Here is a 20,149-nt window from a genome sequence, read left to right as displayed (position 1 = left end):
AATATAATAAAGAGGAAGCCAGAGACTTCAATTTCTTCCTGAAACTGTTGTTATCTAAATATATTCTAGACTTGGTTCAGGGTCTGTATGACAGACAATATAAAATATCATGGTTTAAAGCAAAAGGTTACCTGTGCTAATCTACCTTTAGGTGTTCTCAGGTAAAAGTTTATTTAGTCAGTGGCCCCGCGGGTAATCCGAGTTAGTGAGTGAATGAGTATGGTTTTACGCCGGTGTAACAATATTCCAGCAATATCATGACAGGGGTCAGCAGAAATGGGCTTCACGTATTGTACCCATGTGGGGACTCGACCCCAGGTCTTTGGCGTGACGAGAGCACGCTTTCACCATTAGGCTACCCCACAGCCCCTAATCCGAGTTAAAATGTACATGCAGTTAGGCAGTAAGTGGCAACAACATGGATCGGATGGCCACGCTCGGTCTTGTGGCGTGATGTCATTCATATACGATATAGTGAGTGAGTGAGTGAGTTTTACGCTGCTTTTAGCAGATTCCAGCAATATCACCAGAATGGGCTTCACACATTGTACCCAAGTGGGGAATCGAACCCGGGTTTTCGGCGTGACGTGCGAACGCTTTCAGCACGATGCATTATCTGTAAAAATAAACATTGCATTTTATAACCTTCTCATTTAAACGACTTTCAGCCACAGAATTGCGCAAGTAAATATACATGATCATTGGTTCAACTGAACTGGCAGTTTCTGCTGTTACGTACAACTTGCAACGTGATCAGGTCTTTCATGCTGTATCGTCATGAACAGCATCTAGTTTAAGAATTCCTGGTGAAACGTGGGCAGTTTAACTCCGCAGTAGTTAATGTCACAGCTACCAACTTATGAATATATCCTCAATTATTTACAGGTAACCATGACAACAGCGATGAATGTTCATCATGTGACAAACTTCCTTCAGTAACATGCAGTCAGGGCGACAGATTCTAATTACTATTACATACTCCACTAAATCAATCGATCGATTTCTATTCCCCAACTGCCACATGCATGTCCACTAGTGTGTATAGGCAGATACAGAGGGGTTAGCCAAGTAGGGGTGGTGGTGGGGGTCGAGTCTGATACTCCTCACCCACTTGAACAGTCGAGGTAAGGGGACGCAACCCAAGATCGCGGCTCTCCGATAGGAACTTGACATGACCCACTTTAGACGACGAGTCTAATTTTAGATTTCCGGTATTTCCAACTCTAACTTCACCCGAGGTATGTATGTGAATGTCTGTGTATACGTCATTAATTCCTATTTAATCATCATATGTGTCAGTTTCATGCAAAATTCAATCTAGTCAAAGTGCTGAAAGTATCATGTAGTCGGTGTTCCATTCCTGGGGATGGGGTGGGGAGTGGGGTGGGGTGTTCATAGCCGAGAGCCGCGATGCGGTCCTATACAGTCAAGACATGACCCTGCAGCCGCGATGCTGGATACAGTCAAGACATGACCCTGCAGGGTCATGTCTTGACTGTATAGGACCGCATCGCGGCTCTCGGCTAGGGTGTTCAGTAATATTGCTGGATATGCTGCATGGGAAGATGGAGCGTTCCTCGATGTACACTCACTATCACGTATCTTGCTATTGAATTCTTTGTCATGACATACCGATCTGTCGTGTAACCAAGAGCCAGATCTGTGTATAGATATACTACAGTGTTATTACCATGACTATAAGATGACAGTGGAATATGCAGCAAATGTGTGTCTAACTCCGCATGGTGAACATGTATATCCGGGTCACTGCGCCATTGAGCGGGAATTTTTGAATGGCAGTCCGTGATATTTGTCTCTGATATATCCCACCTTGTCCACCACCTATAGCCACCACCTTGTCCACCACCTTGTCCACCACCTTGTCCACCACCTATAGCCACCACCTTGTCCACCACCTATAGCCACCACCTTGTCCACCACCTATGTCCACCACCTTGTCCACCACCTATAGCCACCACCTTGTCCACCACCTTGTCCACCACCTATAGCCACCACCTTGTCCACCAGCTATAGCCACCACCTTGCACCTTGTCCACCACCTATAGCCACCACCTTGTCCATCACCAGCCACCCACACCACCTATAGCCACCACCTTGTCCACCACCTATAGCCACCACCTTGTCCACCACCTATAGCCACCACCTTGTCCACCACCTATGTCCACCACCACCTTGTCCACCACCCTTGCTTACCACCACCTATAGCCACCACCTTGTCCCACCACCTTGTCCACCACCCATAGCCACCACCTTGTCCACCACCTATAGCCACCACCTTATAGCCACCACCTTGTCCACCACCTATGTCACCACCTTGCCACCACCTTGTCCACCACCTTGTCCACCACCTTGTCCACCACCTATGTCCACCCACCTTGTCCACCACCTTGTCCACCACCTATAGCCACCACCTGTTCACCACCACACCTTGTCCACCACCTATGTCCACCACCTTGTCCACCACCTTGTCCACCACCTTGTCCACCACCTATAGCCACCACCTTGTCCACCACCTATAGCCACCACCTTGTCCACCACCTATAGCCACCACCTTGTCCACCACCTTGTCCACTACCTTGTCCACCACCTTGTCCACCGCCTATAGCCACCACCTTGTCCACCACCTATAGCCACCACCTTGTCCACCACCTGTAGCCGCCGCAAAGGAAAGTAATGCGCGACATAGACCAGTATCACCATAGCCCTCACCCACAACACAAACCTCCTCATCCTGAACAGCAACGCACAGACCATCACCACTACCACCACCACTACCACCACCACCGCCACTACCATCACCACCACTCACCACCACCACCACCACCACCACCACCACTACCTCACCATACCACACCACTACCACCACACCACTCACTACCATCACCACCACTACCACCACCTACAACCACTTCACCACCACCACTACCACCATCACCACCACCACCACCACATCACCACCACTCACCACTATCACCACCACCACCACTACCACCACTACAACCACCACTACCATCACCACCACCACCACCATCACCACTACCATCACCACTACCACCACCACTACCACCACCACCACCACCACCACCACCACTACACTCACCACCACCACCACCACCTCCACCACCACCACTACCATCACCACTACCATCACCACACCACCACCACCACTACTACCACCACCACTCACCACCACACTACCATCACCACCACTACCATCACCACTACCACCACCACTCACCATCACCACCACCATCACCACTCACCACCACCACCTACCACCACCACTCACCACACCACCACTACCACCACCACCATCACCACACCATTCACCACTCACCATCACCACCACCACCACCACTCACCACCACCACCACCACCACCACCACTACCACCACCACTACCACCACCACTGCCATCACCACTACCACCACCACCACCACCACCACCACTACCACCACCACTACCACCACCACTACCATCACCACTACCACCACCACTACCACCACCACCACTACCACCACCACTACCATCACCACCACTACCACTACCACCACCACTACCACCACCACTACCACCACCACTACCATCACCACTCACCACCACCACCACCACCACCACCACCACACCACCACCACTGCCACCACCACTACCACCACCACCACCACCACCACCACCACCATCACCACTACCATCACCACCACCACCACCACTACCACCACTCCACCACCACCACCACCACCTACCACCACCACTCACCACCACCACTCACCACCACCACTACCACCACATCACCATCACCACCACCACCACCACCACCACCACCACCACTACCATCACCACCACCACCACCACCACCACCACCATCAACCACCATCACCACTCACCACTACCACCACCACCACCACCACCACCATCACCACTACCATCACCACCACCACCATTACCCACCCTACCACTCACCACTCACCACCACCACTACCATCACCACCACCACTACCACCACCACTACCACCCTACCACCACCACCACCACTACCATCACCACCACCACCACCACCACTACCATCACCATCACCACCACCACCACTACCACCACCACTCACTCACCACCACTACCACCACCACCACCACCACCACCACCACCACCACTCACCCACCACACCATCACCACCACATACCACCACCATCACCCACCACCACCACTACACCATCACTACCACCTCACCACCACCACCACCATCACCACCACTCACCACCACCACCACCACCACCACCACCACTACCATCACCACCACCACCACCACTCACCACCACCACACCACCACCACCACCACCACCACCACTACCACCACCACCACCACCACTACCACCACCACCACCACCACCATCACCACCACCACCACCATCACCACCACCACTCAACCACCACCACCACCACTACCACACACCACCACCACCACCATCACCACCACCACCACCACTACCACCACCACCACCACCATCACCACCACCACCACCACCACCACCACCACCACCACCACCACCACCACCACCACCACCATCACCACCACCACCAAACCACCACCACCACCACCACCACCACCATCACCACTACACCACCACCACCACCACTACCACCACCATCACCACAACACCACCACCACCACTCACCATCACCACTACCACCACCACCACCACCACCACCACTACCACCACCACCACCACCACCTCACCACCACCACCACCACCACCACTACCACCACCACCACATTTACCACACCACCACTACCACCACTACCACCACCACTACCACCACATTACGATGATTGACGATGACGATTTACTTTACGACTATATTTACGCATTTTTACTTCATTTTTATTTTAATTTATTTTACGATTTACTTTACTTATTTTTTACGACATTTACTTTATGACGAAGACGATTTACGATACGATGACCACGAGATGCATTTACGATTTATTTACCATTAAGACATTTACTTTACGATTAACATTTTTACGCATTTACTTAATTACTTATCATGTACTTACTTTACTTTATTTACGATGAATTTCAGACTTTTATTTTACCTTTATTTACTATATTTTATTTTATTTATGACGAAATTTATTTTTACGACGACATTTATTTATTTTAATTTGAACTTATTTAATGACGACATTTATTTACTACTTTATTATTGATGACGATTGAAACGAGATCGACTCGATGACATTTACTTTATTACTTTATGATGACGACGATTTGATGATACGACATTTATTTATTTACGATGACGATGACATTTGTTTGATAGACGACGATGATGACATTTATTTACGACATTATTTACGACGACGATTTACGATGATCTATTTACTTATTTTATTTACACATTTTTTATTTTACCACACACCTTGAGAGGAGGAGGAGGAGGAGGAGGAGGAGGAGGAGGAGGAGGAGGAGGAGGGAGGAGGAGGAGGAGGAGGAGGAGGGAGGAGGAGGAGGAGGAGGAGGAGGAGGAGGAGGGAGGAGGAGGAGGAGGAGGAGGGAGGAGGAGGAGGAGGAGGAGGAGGAGGAGGAGGAGGAGGAGGAGGAGGAGGAGGAGGAGGAGGAGGAGGAGGAGGAGGAGGAGGAGGAGGAGGAGGAGGAGGAGGAGGAGGAGGAGGAGGAGGGAGGAGGAGGAGGGAGGAGGAGGAGGAGGAGGAGGAGGAGGAGGAGGAGGAGGAGGAGGAGGAGGAGGAGGAGGAGGAGGAGGAGGAGGAGGAGGAGGAGGAGGAGGAGGAGGAGGAGGAGGAGGAGGAGGAGGAGGAGGAGGGAGGAGGAGGAGGAGGAGGAGGAGGAGGAGGAGAGAGGAGGAGGGTGGAGGAGGAGGAGGAGGAGGACCATCACCACCACTACCACCACCACCACCACCACCACCACCACTACCATCACCACTCACCACCACTACCATCACCATCACCACTACCACCGCCACCACCATCACCACCACCACCACCATCCACCACCACCACCACCACCACCATCACCACCACCACCACCATCACCACCACCACCACCACCACCACACTACCATCACCATCACCACCACCATCACCCCACCACCATCACCATCACCTACCACCACCACCACTACATCACCACCATCACCATCACCACCACTACCTCTACCATCATCACCCCTACCACCACCACTACCATCACCTATACCACCACCACTACCATCACCACCATCACCACTACCACCACTACCTCTACCATCATCACCCCTACCACCACCACCACTACCATCACCACCACTACAGCAACCATAACCACAATGACAGTTCCTCTAAGATCACCGTATTACAAAACGACACGACCGCTAAACACCGTTTTACTTACAAGACTTCTGTCATGACAAAAACAACAAATATCTCACTCTGCAAATGCATGATTCCCAGGGAAACAAGTGGTGAAGATGCTTGCAAGTGCGTTCAGCGACGTCTTCAGTGTTGCAGTAGACTCTCCAAACATGGAGTCGATACCGTCCCTTGTCAACGTTGTGCTGTCCAAGTTACCAGACGCAACTCATGACCACAAGAGGGAGTTACTCAATCTGTTCAGCGATCTCAAGGACAGTGCAATGAGAGATCTCAAATCCAGGTTCAAGACCTATGCAGAGAAATGTGCCGACTTCTTCCAACAAGGGGACTTCAAGAAAAATGCCGACACCTTCAGGACAAGTGTTCTGTGTGTAGAACGCTTAATGATGCATCATTTTAGAGAAAGATCCAAGTCTTTTGTTGTTGGCTCGTCGTTCACAGATGCCAAAACAGGTAAACACGTTGTGTAGTGTATTTAAGTTTCCTCAGTGTCGATTCTCTGCAAACCCTAAATATTGCAGCACACAGGGCGTTGGTTCGAATCCGGGATGGGACTCAACCCAACAAAGGTTATAGAATCTGTACTTTACTGAGAAAGTGTAATCACAAATATAACAGATGTTTATAAATGTTGCAGTATTTTCAGCAGGTCATTCATTCGGGGTATTATTTTCTTATTACGTAAACTGTGCAAACTGACGTATTGACGATTAGGAGTATGACGTAATTGTTATTCCTGAATTTACTGTAGTCTAGCTGCTACACCCCAGCATGTCTGTGTCTCAGAGATCCTTCTATCAAGGGGTTGCTTCATATTTTATCGTGCATGAGGTGAAGTGAGGTGACGGGCTATAGTGCAGGCCCACTCTGTTACCATTTGTAGCATGAACATTGGATACCCCACCCCGACAGATTATACCCACTCCAAGACAACGAGTCCTTGTATTGCCCCCTTAATCTCGAGCACAGATGTTTAAGTTATAGGAACAGGTGTAGGTGAATGGTCACCTGGACATTGAAGCCTCTGTTTCGTTCACTGAAGGGACTTTTCAGCAAAAAGTGGCCTTTCTTTCTCTACCATCTCATTAAATGTAGGTACTTTTTTAGGTAATATGATGGCGCCTCACGTGAACTCAATTGATTATAAGTGCATTCTTCAGTTTGTTCAATATCAGTTTCTTGACTCTGTTCAATTTCTTTTCCACCTCAGGCCAAACAGACCGATTTTATCAAAAGCAAACCAAACAGAAGATTAATGCTATCTCGATTTCCACCCTTACTGGTGTAGATGTAATGGCGATCGTGCTCTTGCAAACTATTGCCAATTGTAAGATTCTGACATAACGTGCGTTTGTAAATCACTGTTAAATAGTGACAAAAATCGTGTCATTGCTTTCCAGATAATTCTAAGAAAAGAAGGCTCTCCCATAATGCACATCAGGTTGCCTTAAAGGAATGTGAGAGTAACATCGTGAAGGAATTAAACATTGAACGCACAACCCTGATGGACGAACTGATCAGCGTTGATCTAATGACAGAAGACGACAGACAAAGCATTCTAGCAAAACCAACTCCAAAAGCAAAAAGCAACGATTTCTTCCGACTCATGCATGGAAAACTGACATTAGAGCAGACAAAAAACATCTTCCTTCCTGCTGTAGGAAAAGAACACCCATGGCTCGCAAAACATATTTCCATGAAAATGCAAGAGCTGGAACACCAAGAGCAGATAACCACGTGTGTTTGTTGTCGAATGAGGGACATAGTTGAAGTTAAGAGGATTGCTGACTATCTACGTGAAAAGGGACTGGTTTCCGTGACCCAGCACGCAGATTTAACCAACTCTGCTTTGGCAAATAATACAAAATGGACGGAAGTGCTAAAATGCCCACATCCTGATATGCAGTCAGTGGTGATCTCATCGCTCGAGTCCACCTACCCTGATCTCTATAATGACTTCCAGTTCTTCAGCAAGAATGACTTTGCTTGCTTCTGTGAAGACATAGCCGAACAAACAAACATCAACGGCACTGCCAGTGATGTTGATAACCTGTGTGTCGACGTGGCACGCATGTCCGATTTTATGTCAATTTCCACACCTGTGCAAAAGACACCAGCAAGTATGTACGATATATTTGTCATAGTGAATTACCAATTTATATTTTCAACTTGAACTACATACCCCAAGTACAGCTTAACTAGGGAATATGTTATACCAGAGACCATATAATATATTGTATGGTCTCTGGTTATACATACAACGAACAAATGTTTTCAAAGATATACAAAACAAAATTCAAAAATATATGTCAATTGTAGCAGTGTTCTTAACGTTCGGAGCCAGCACACAAGAAACCAGCCATCGTGTCGATACATTTGTTGCAGTAAAGACAAACACTTTTCACCATGCACATCATACCTAAAATTTACTATTGAGGTCATATACAAACCACGAACAAATGTTAATTTTCAAAAACATTTTGTTGGTTCTAGAAGGAATGGCAACTGCTAACCTTTTCAAACCACCCAATGTTATATTTCTTCTTAATCGCTATTTTGTAATAGTTTGTTTGGGTGGTGACATGAATTACTTGTCTTTTGCAGCTTACAAGAATCGAGCCGGAAATAGGAACTTGTGTGTGATAATATGCAACAACAACTACAAACATCTGACAGGAACCACCAATGCAGAACTCACACTCATGCATGACACAGATATTGCAAATATTAAAGACGGTTTTGAAAAATACAATTTTCAGTTTGAAACTCACAAAAACGTGACAGCGGCTCAAGTCGTGTCCCTCTGCCAGAGACTGTCATCCAGCGATCAGCTGAAACAAGTGAACATTATTGCAATCTTTGTACTCTCAGTGTTCCAGTCAGAGCGTTTGGTCGGAGTAGATGGTGCAAGTATTCCTTTAGAAAACATCACGGCTTATTTTACGGCTACTCGCTGTCCACATATGGCTGGCAAGCCGAAAGTCTTTTTCATCCAGACTTCCAGAGGCACAGAGCATGGTAAGTGCATGGCCGTTCGCCATGATGTCGGTGACCCTCTCAGTCCGTGGTCAGTGATACCGGACAATGCTGACTTCTTCGTTGGATACCCGGCGTCCTCGGGACTCACCTCGTACGGGATACCAGGGAAGGGGTCTTTGTATATCACAAGTCTGATGAAGGTTCTTGACAAACATGGCTCCAAACACGACTTTCTAACCTGTATGCAGATGGTCAACGACGCGATGTCACAAATGACCTTGGAATTCGACGACACGATAACACAGCAAATTGCTTGCCCAGTGTTTTCACTTAGGAAACGAATGTACCTATGTGGAGATGACACACTGTCTGAGGCATCACACGAGGGCTACACTTCTGCAGGCTAGACGACAACCACCAGTGAGGCCTTCCACTGTCAAGGGACCTTCAATACAGTGGACTCCCTCTAAACCGATATCGCTTGGGACCGGTGAAAAGTTAGGAGACAAACGTTCTGTGTTGGGAAATTAGATGAATGTTAGTCTCTAAATTTCATTTGGAACCGAACGCGTGGGACCAGTGAAAAGTTAGGAGATAAACGTACTGTGTTGGGAAATTAGATGAAAGTTAGGCAGAATCGATAGTCTCTAAATTTCATTTGGAACCTCACGCTACGCCTAACATTCATCTAAATTCTGCCTAACATTCAGCTAATTTTCCAACACAATACGTTTATCTCCTAACTTTTTCACTGGTCCCACGCGTTCGGTTCCAAATGAAATTTAGAGACCATAACCGATTTAAAATCGAACTCCGTCCTTCCGCGGAAGACACTGCGAAATCCGGCATGGTGCAAGAGGCGAATTGAACTCGTCTGTGAAGGGAGTGGAAGGTGCGTTCGTATTTTTTTAAACATTGCAACATTTTTAATATTCTGTCCAAAGAAAACTAACTACTGTTTATTCAATGCAATAATGTAATACCTAAGAGCTTGGTTTATATAATCCCAACTCCACACGACCGAAACCAGCCTTTTGTTTTGGGTGCCGTGTTACTCTAACCCCCCTGGCCATACTATAATGGAATCGTCTTACCTACTTATTTTTCTTGGAAGTGCAGTCTGTAGAGTTGTTGACAGTTACGCAACAGTTTGAAATGGCGGACAGCCAGTGTTTACATTTTGAGTGACAGTGGAAAATACTTGACTGACTGTCGAATGTGAACCCTGCAGAATCGAAGAATAGATCATTTTCTGATCGACCTACGACCTGTAACTATTCAAAGATTTGTATGACCAGCGAGTGTTGATCATGATTTCACTTACATAGGCTGTAGGTGCCTCCACCCCGGCATGCGACGAAAAGAGTGACAGTGCTGCTTTGTGTACATGCGACTAACTTGGGATTCCTTGGAACATTGTTTTCATCGTTTGGGACTGGATTGTGGCCAAACTTTTTTCAAAGTGTACGAACATAGATCACCAGCAGTGACAGCTTTGTGGGGAAGCTGGCAGAGAGCAGAATTCTGATGGTTCAATTTTTGACATGTATTTCTTGAACGATGCAACAGGACATGATGTGTGTGAGTGGCATAAATTTTGTGTTTCGCCTGACCGTTATCTTGCGAATTTCCCATTCTAATGATTCTAAACGGAAACAAATATACCATTTACCAGGTAGGTAAATGTTTAGTAATGATTTGCTGCACATTTTGTATAGATAGGGATGAAAGTTACAAGGCTTTCTGATTTACATGTTAGATATTGTTTGTTTATGTTTGGGGTTGTGTATTGTAATTGAGTTTGAATATATTTATTATAGAAGGTTATATGATAGTGAGGTTCCCAAATAATTGTGGAGGAATATTTTGTATTTTGTAATTGTATTTTTCGAGTTTTAATAAATGTATTTCCATCACGTCTGTTGTGTTGATATTAGCCATGTTGATGGTCAAGCTGATGCGGCAGTGTTGTATACGTGCGCAGTGAAGCGGTCATGAAATCAGACGAATTTTCAATCCAAAATTGATATCGTCTAAGTTTATTGATTGACCAATCAAAATCGAGCATTTCACGTAGCCATGGTAGAATTTATGCTTACATGAGGACATGAACGAGAGTTTCAGTGAAATGTCTAACAAGATAGTTTAAATATAAAAATGACATGTGTAGAATGATATATGTTCTGGAAGAGAAGAATACTGAAATTGCCAGTCTTAAGATTAGAACCCAGGAACTATGGGCAAGTGAAGAAAAACTACAAAAAGAGGTATCAGCATTAAAAGATGAACTGGAGAGAAAATGCATTGAGTGTAGTGATATTCAAGAAACTATGGATTCACAGATTAAAGTGATCAACAAACGTACAAGTGCGATTGATGGTAAAATAGATTGCATGAATGTTCGCTCAAAGCTGTCTTACTCAGAAACAGTCAAACATGTCTCTCATCAATGAACACTGGCTCAGTGACCAGACAGCCTCATTCCTGGACACCGTACACAGCGACTTCGATGTCTACTCCAGATGCAGCTGTGATCCCTCAACACATCACAGAGGAATCGGAGGGGTTTGTGTTTTCGTACGAAAAGGCAAGTGGTGTAATGTAACTGTGCTGGATACTCCAGAAATTGACCATGTCTTAGCAATCAATCTTCAACTTAAGACTGTGAATATGTATGTGATCGGGACAAGACTGCCGTCTACAAATGTCCCGGACAGTGTCAACCGAGAACAGTTACAGTACACGATGGACCTATTTGATATATATTCACAGCAGGGGACGGCCATACTTGCTGGGGATTTCAATGCAGACATTCGTCATTGTGTTAACAATAAAACCAGATCTCGTCTGTTACAGAGAGCACTGGATGAACGATCTTTATACTCGGTTGTACCCTTGGACGATGAGGCTAAGTATACATTCTCAACAAAATGTAAAGAGGTGAAAACTATATTGGATTACGTATTTGTACATATTGACAATTTACATAACGTAGCTGGTCACACTATTGACCGTACTATTCCATACAATGTATCTGATCATAAACCTATTCTAGTATGTCTTGATTTAGAATCCCCAAATGTTATCTACGGTGGATCTAAATTAAGTTGGAGGAAAGCCTCTGAAACAGATCGTATGTTATATCGTTATGAAACAGAAAGTTATTTCTGTAACGATATATGTAACCCTTCCCACTTTTCATCCAATGCCGACTTCATTGAGTCATATAATCAATCAATTACAAACGCACTTACTGCATCTGCAATCATGTATATCCCTTCTTCCAAATTCCACCCACATCTTAAACCTTACTGGAAAAAAGATGATTTCCAAGATCTTCATTTTGATATGCGCTGCAAAAGACGTTTCTGGATAGAGAATGGGAAATCACATAATCAAAATGATAATTCCAATGCATCCTACAAAAAGGCAAAACGTATCTTTCGAAGGCAGCATCGAAAATCTAAACAATCTCTTTTAGATAACAGATTTGATGAAGTTTGTGAAGCTGCTGAAGTTGATATCCAGGAATATTTTAAGGCCAGTAAACGGTATAAACGAAATTCTGGTACTATTAACACCCTAGTATATGATGGTAATACAGGCGCAGATGATGAAAGCATATGCAATATTTTTGGTGAATATTTCAAGCATCTTTCGGTTCCCCATTTAGACAGTGCCTTTGATAGTGCTTTTTCAGATGAATGCGAAATGTATGTTTCTGAAACTGAAGCCAAACAATCTGAAGCAGATGATATTACCTCCCCCTTATCATGTGATATTACATTTAGAGAGGTACTAAATGCAGTGAAAGGGTTAAAAAACAACAAAGCCCCGGGCCCAGATTGTCTGAGCAATGAACATATCAAATACGCAGGGTGATCATTAATCACTCATATTGTCGCCTTGTTTAATGACATCATCAGATATGAGTACATGCCACTTATGTATAATCTTGGCGAAATTCTCCCATTACACAAAGTTAAAGGCAAAAGCAAAATTGATCCATCTAACTACCGTGGTATAACGTTAACATCTACGCTGAGTAATCTCCTGGAATGTCTGCTCCTAGATAGAATTGAGAAATGGACAGATAATAACACTTCCTTCCCCCACCCTTTCCAGTTTGGTTTCAGAAAACACGCATGAGCTGAGATGGCAGCGCTTACGCTCACTGAAACCATTGCATATTAATATGGTATCCAGGAAGAAATTAAACAATATGTAGTATGTTCTAAATTTTTATGTAAAAAGAAATGGTCAAGAATGGTACGGGAAAAGGTCTTACAATGTGATAGACAAGCAGCAGAGTATGCCATGCAGTCAAGGCTGTCATTGATACGGTATCAGTCAATAAGATCGGACGGTGTAAATCGACTATGGCAACTGGTATACAGACCAAGATACTATAAACGTATTGGTTTTCTTATTAAACTGGGTTCTGTCCCCATTCAGTCGAAGGAATGTGAGTGTGGTACACGATATTTTAAAGCACGTCTTTATGACTTGTAAGATTAATATTGCTGAAAGAAATGTCTTATTTGAACAAATCTGTGACTTACTTGATGTTAATATGTTTGTAAAATTATGGACCTACGGTGATAATGATGAATTTCTAAAATTTCTACTTGGCGGAATACCGGAAGATGTAAAGGACCAGCTAAACTATGATGTGTGGGCAAATGTTATAATATGTGTCTCAAATTCTGTATCTAAATGGAAAAATATTTATAACTGTTGTATTTCACCTTACCAACCTGTATAAATTATTTCATGTGCATTTCTGTTGTATCATGTACCATTAATATGACTGAATAATATACATATACATTTGTAATCTTCAAACTATGGAGGAAATAAAGAGTATCTATCTATCTATCTATCTATCTATCTATCTATCTATCTATCTATCTATCTATCTATCTATCTATGAGTTATTTGAAATTTGACCTTCAACTTATTGTGTTTGGTCTAAAGGGAAGTATAAATGATGATGACGAGTATCACCTACCGTTGAATTGTTTATCTATAAATATAACGTACTGAAATGCCTAATTTTTAATCACTTTAAACATTATATCCACAACAGGTATACCATGGAAACAAGTATTGCTTATAGCAAAAGCCAAAATTCTATACCAAGTGGATGCCGGACAATGAACTAGCTAATTAGACTTGGTTTTCAGTGATCTCTATTTCATGGGAACAAGAACTCTTGATTACTTAAATTTATGTTTGGAAGTGGCTATTTTAAACTTGTTTATGGTTTAGTACAGAATGTGAGCGAATCTGTGTGTGAATGAGCGGGTATGCCGGTGTTAAATGTGTCTAGATATCTGAGTCCACAATATCATGCCTCTAATATGAACCTTACAGAATTGATATGCAAAACTATAGCTTTTGGAACTCATGTAATAACCTTGCTTATGTTTCCTAAATTTGTTTATATATCTTTTTTTTATCTGATTTCGGCTTAGCACTACCCTGGGTGTCTGGTTTTGTCTGTAACAGGGACTCAGAAATGAAACATTAATTTACGAAAAAACATTTTTTATTCGACCTAACTACTGATAAAAACATGAAATATACGAAGTAGTATTGCTGTTCAATAACAACTATTGCTCATAAAATAGACTATTAGGAACACCCATTCACCTTTAGTTCCACCCTCCCTGTAAATCTGTACACGCTGTATTTCGTTGCGTGGTCTGAGTGGGGTAGCCTCCTGATTCCCCACATGGGTACAATGTGTGAACCCATTTCTGGTGTCCCCCACCTTGATATTGCTGGAATATCGCTAAAAGCGGCTACTTTTGTAAACAATTTGTGTAGATTCCAAACATTAATTAAATTCTGTTTTTCATATATATCACCTCTAGAACAATTGTACGGGTTTACCTGTGAAGATTCGGGTTGAAGTTGATCTTCGGCAACCCATATTGGTCGTATAAGACGACTAGCACGATAGGATGGACTCGCTGATACAACTGATGCATGGCATTGTATCCCACTTACGTAAATTGATGCTTATAATATCAACCTCAGAGTTGTCTAGTCGAGACTCGATTTGTTTTAGATGGAATATTGCTGACTGCAGTGTGACACCACAAGTGAGTGAGTTTAGTTTTATGTTACTTTCAGCAATATTCCAGCAATAACACGACGGGGGACACCAGAAACGGGCTTCACACATTGTGCCCATCGAACCCGGGCCTTCGGCGTTACGAGCTTTAGCCACTAGGCTACCCCACCGCCCCCTCACCACAGGAGATTATTAAGGCAAAATGCGACCATCAAAGACATATATTGTCTTACTGTCCATTTATCAAAGACATATATTGTCTTACTGTCCATTTATAATGTTAAGGCCCCGTCAGTAACAACATAAACCTTGCTCCTTCTGAGAGATTTGGAGTACCAAGCACCTGCGTGTTATTATAAACAACAAACATCAACGAGTAGCAATGTCGACGTTCATGACTCCTGTCTCCATCAACACCAAAATATGGTCAAGGGACGATATGGCGACCACGAATTCAGTTGTGTGGATGATTGTTAACGTAGATTTGTTTTAGGTTTCAGAGGTGATGGTTGAATGTGGTCATCCATATCAGCGGACCATACACGGAGAAATGTACCCATGGCCGTATATACGGCGCGCGGACCCTGCGATTTTCTAACATTGGTGTCGCGATTATTTTTAGTACAGATATTTCACACAGTAAGACAATATGCTATGTTATTATAGGTAGCATTATTCCATACTCAGTGCAGTTTGTGGTATTTATACGAATACAACAAGAAACTTTCTTCATTTGATAACTGCAATAGTTTGGATGTTGAAGGCAAATATGCACACGGCCCTTTAACGCTAAAAATAGATATACAGTCATGTGACAGACATGTGACTAGCCTTGCAAAACAAAGGCGTGATCAATGCCAGCAGTACCTATCAACTTTTCGCCTTCGTATCTCGCAAAATAATGTAATGTAAAGTCGGGCATTACTTGTCTGCAAATATTCTGTCGCTACATGTAGATAGTATAGTTTTGACATGTACATGTATACAGCTTATGCAGATATTCTACAATTAACGCATTTTTAGTGTATTTTCATTCATTTTCGTTATCATTTTGAAACCCCAATCTTTTCAAGAATAACATTCATTTAACAGTTACTGTTAATGATACACAATCTATAATGAATTGATAGTTGATTAGGTTTAAATCTTTTGTTCCTGATAGATGCAATTGAATTTGAATATATGAATAAAAAATAACGTTTCATGTATCATGATTCATATTTGCCATAGTAAAAGATATATCCATAGCGTCTTATTGCATGCAGACGCTGACCGATTTCGTTCATTGCCTCAAATCTGTAGCCTTAATTATAGACAGTGTGACTTCATGTTGGGAACGCATTTCGGGAACATTCCCATTCCCCAATTATATTGTCAGAGTGGGTGAGTTTAGTTTTACGCCGCACTCAGCAATATTCCAGCTACATGGCGGCGGTCTGTAAATAATCGAGTCTGGACCACACAATCCAGTGATCTACGCCATGCATGAGCACCGATCTACGCTGTTGGAATACGATAACAAGTGAGCGAGTCTGTCCACCCGATGGGTTACTGAAGATCAACTCTAACCCGGATCTTCACGGGTTGATATTACCATAACAATAATCAAATATTACATATACTCAAAACAAATTCCATTCGTATTCTATGAAAATTTGCTTTGACTGCTTTCATACAATTAACTTACGGTTATTCTGGCAATATGCCCGAAATGGGTTCAAAACGAACAAGAAATAAGTCCAAAAGAGGTCAAGGACGATATAAAGCCCATCGAACCATCAGCCAAATAGGCTTCAATTGCCATCGATAATTCACCTTCAGTGAACGTCTATGTCGGAATCGCTCCAACGTACAAACAGCTGACAAGTCTAGGCCGTTACACCTGCGGACCTCCGCCATCCACGGGAGATAACTGTTATATATACTACCCTCTCCAGATATCACTTTTAACACGTGGTGTCCTTCGACAACTTCATGTTAAAACTTGGCGTTATTTATTCGCACTCAGTTTTCAAACGTACATAACTGTAATATATAAAACTGGAATTAAATTATGGTTTACAAATCGGGAATTGTAGTAGATTGCAACCACTCCTGATAGCAGTTATCGGTGTTGCAACGAACTTATTCCAACCAACATTCTAGTTGTTCTATGTATCATTGTAAATCCTTGTTTTAGTCGGACAAGTAATGTCGGACTGAACATATTGAAACCGCATTAGATGTCAGTCACTTCTTTATTTTATTTTTCATTAATTCTAAAAAGAAATGTATTGTGTGAGTCTAAAAAAAGGCGGTAACGCAGTCGGTGGAGTTACTAACATTTCCTATAACTAAGTATTGTGTTTTTGCTTCCGTTGCTATTCTGTTTTTAAACGATTGTAAAGTGTATGGGTGTAAACAAAAATATATACATAGTATGTTGTGACAAATATCAGAGTAACATTAACACCAGCATGTAATTGAATAACAAGTGGTATATAATTGGAATTTCATTTCAATATCAAATGTTCTCGTCACGATATGGCTGAAATATTGCCGATGTGACGTTAAATATTAACTCACTCACTCACTCACTATATAATTGGAGGAGGCCAGGTGGCGCTTGGTTGGTTGGTTCGTTCGTTATGGAAGTCATGTCAAAACCCGTAGGGCGTGGTTTGTATATATTGTACATCTACAGTGAAATACTTAGAATAGCTGATGGCATGTGAAAACTTTGAATACAGACACAGAAGACTCTGTATTGTAAAATGTGTTCCTAAGACGTTTCAAATGACCCATAAATCTTCCTTATATTTTCAGTCTAAAGTCTCCATGTTCGTTGAATTGGTATTTCCTATCGGGCCCATAATGACACATAAGATACTGGTGCCACAAGTTCACTAATAGCTTTCCTTCATTACAATCCAAAGAAGCAAATGTCAAAATTGTGTTTCAGTCAGTACTTTACATGTGCATCATTATCTCATGATAGCATGATAAAATGGACTCCCAAATATTTGCTATCTCTGTGATCTTAGAAGTTAACTTTGGTGATAGATCCAGTGTCTGCACGATGAATTTCATGAACGTGCGTTTGACTTGCATGGATTATGTACGAGATATTTAATGATTTTTTAAACTTTATGTATGCGGAATTAGATAAGGTTCCCTCTTGTACAGCTAGTAGGTCGAAGGTTAGATTGAATAAGTGTAAATCAGTTTATAAACCTTATTGGAGTGAGAATCTACAGTCACTGTGGGATGACGCTAAAGCTGCCGAGCGTGAGTGGTTACGTTGTTAATCTTTTGTATTGCGAAGGAAACTTCGCCATATCTATACCAGTCATAGAAAAGCTTTTGACAAGCAGCTACGCAAGGCTAAACGGGAGTATCAGTTGAAGGAGCAGCAACGACTATTAGATAAACACTCTGATAATAATCCTCGTAGTTTTTGGAAGACCATAGGCAGGTTGGGTATTTCAGAAGAACGTAAAGATACTGTTCCTTGGGAGGTTATTCTTGACAACGATTCTGTATCTTCTGATAGAGCAGTTGTCCTTGATAAATGGCGGAATGACTATAGCTCTTTATTTTCCAAACAAGAATCACCCAGTTTCAGTGATACCCATTTTTGTCATGTAAACAATGAAATTGACAACGGTCATGTGACCAGTCCAGTTAGCTATGACACAAGTGACCTAGACTCGCCCATTACCTTAGCAGAGGTCGAGCGTGCTATTGCACGTGCAGGACATGGGAAGGCGGCGGGTCCCGACTGTATACCGGCTGAGGCGTTGAAGAACAAGGCTTGCGTTAATATCCTTTTTCGTATTTACAGTTACTGTTTTGATAATAATATCTGCCCCCAAGCATGGCGTCATAGCATTATTAATCCTATATTAGGAAACCTGACTCTGACCCTCGTGACCCGTTGGGATATAGAGGCATCTCTTTGTTATCAGTCCCGTGTAAAAGTTTGTTATTATATGCAGATGACACAGCACTTATTGCTTCTGACGAGGTGTCGTTGCAGAGAATATTGGATGTTGTAGCTGATTGGTGCTTCCACTGGCGAATTCTTGTTAATATTCAGAAAACCAAAGTTATTCATTATCGTCCGAGATCGTTTATGAGATCTAAATTTGTCTTTACAATTGGTGATGATTGTGTTGATTATACTAACGCCGATTAATACTTGGGACTTTGGCTTGAGGAGAATCTTGATTTAAATTACACTGCTGAGGAAATAGCCAAGTCTGCTAATCGTGCACTGGGATAGGTGATGTGTACGTTTAAGTCCGTGGGCGGTATGGCTTATAGCGTTTTTAATACATTATACAATAACTTAGTGCAACCTATTCTGTCTTAAGGTGCAGCACTTTGGGGAACTAAGGATTTTAGTTGTATAAGCGCAGTACAGAACCGTGCTTGTAGATTTTTTATTGGTGTAAATAGCAAAACTCCCAATTTGGCAGTTAGGGGTGATATGGGATGGACTAGTACTTTGTCAAAACAGAGAACAGAAGTATTACGATTTTGGGATAAACTGCACCTGATAGATTGCCTTCTGTTATTAGCAGCTGGTCACAGCGTTTAGCCAAATCATCGGATAACATAGTGTCATCTTTATTACCATCGTAATGCTACAATCATATGCTACACATATGTAGGAGTGAATTGACTTTGTCATTTCAACATATACAGTTGTCAGA

General features: G+C 43.0%; 1 protein-coding gene across 1 annotated transcript; it reads left to right on the top strand.

The window, feature by feature from the left end:
* Window positions 1–1,155: 1,155 nt before the first annotated feature.
* LOC124274214 lies at window positions 1,156–9,932 on the top strand. Its single transcript, XM_046709542.1, has 4 exons — window positions 1,156–1,238; window positions 6,470–6,844; window positions 7,792–8,511; window positions 8,996–9,932. Exons 2-4 carry the CDS (start codon window positions 6,487–6,489, stop codon window positions 9,775–9,777), a joined length of 1,860 nt encoding a protein of 619 aa, XP_046565498.1. The 5' UTR covers window positions 1,156–1,238; window positions 6,470–6,486; the 3' UTR covers window positions 9,778–9,932.
* Window positions 9,933–20,149: the final 10,217 nt, after the last annotated feature.

The sequence above is a fragment of the Haliotis rubra genome, unplaced genomic scaffold (genome assembly GCF_003918875.1).
Source record: "Haliotis rubra isolate DU_JTF1 unplaced genomic scaffold, ASM391887v1 Scf189, whole genome shotgun sequence".
In the NCBI taxonomy this organism is placed as follows: Eukaryota; Metazoa; Mollusca; class Gastropoda; order Lepetellida; family Haliotidae; genus Haliotis; species Haliotis rubra.
Note: the sequence above shows the minus strand (reverse complement) of the source record. Positions and strands in the feature narration are given on the sequence as shown.

Excerpts from the sequence above, each read along its gene's own strand:
- LOC124274214 (XM_046709542.1), top strand. The coding sequence starts at position 6,487 with ATGCTTGCAAGTGCGTTCAGCGACGTCTTCAGTGTTGCAGTAGACTCT. Across the intron at positions 6,845-7,791 it reads GTTCACAGATGCCAAAACAG|ATAATTCTAAGAAAAGAAGG; the intron begins GTAAACACGTTG and ends ATTGCTTTCCAG. Across the intron at positions 8,512-8,995 it reads TGTGCAAAAGACACCAGCAA|CTTACAAGAATCGAGCCGGA; the intron begins GTATGTACGATA and ends TGTCTTTTGCAG.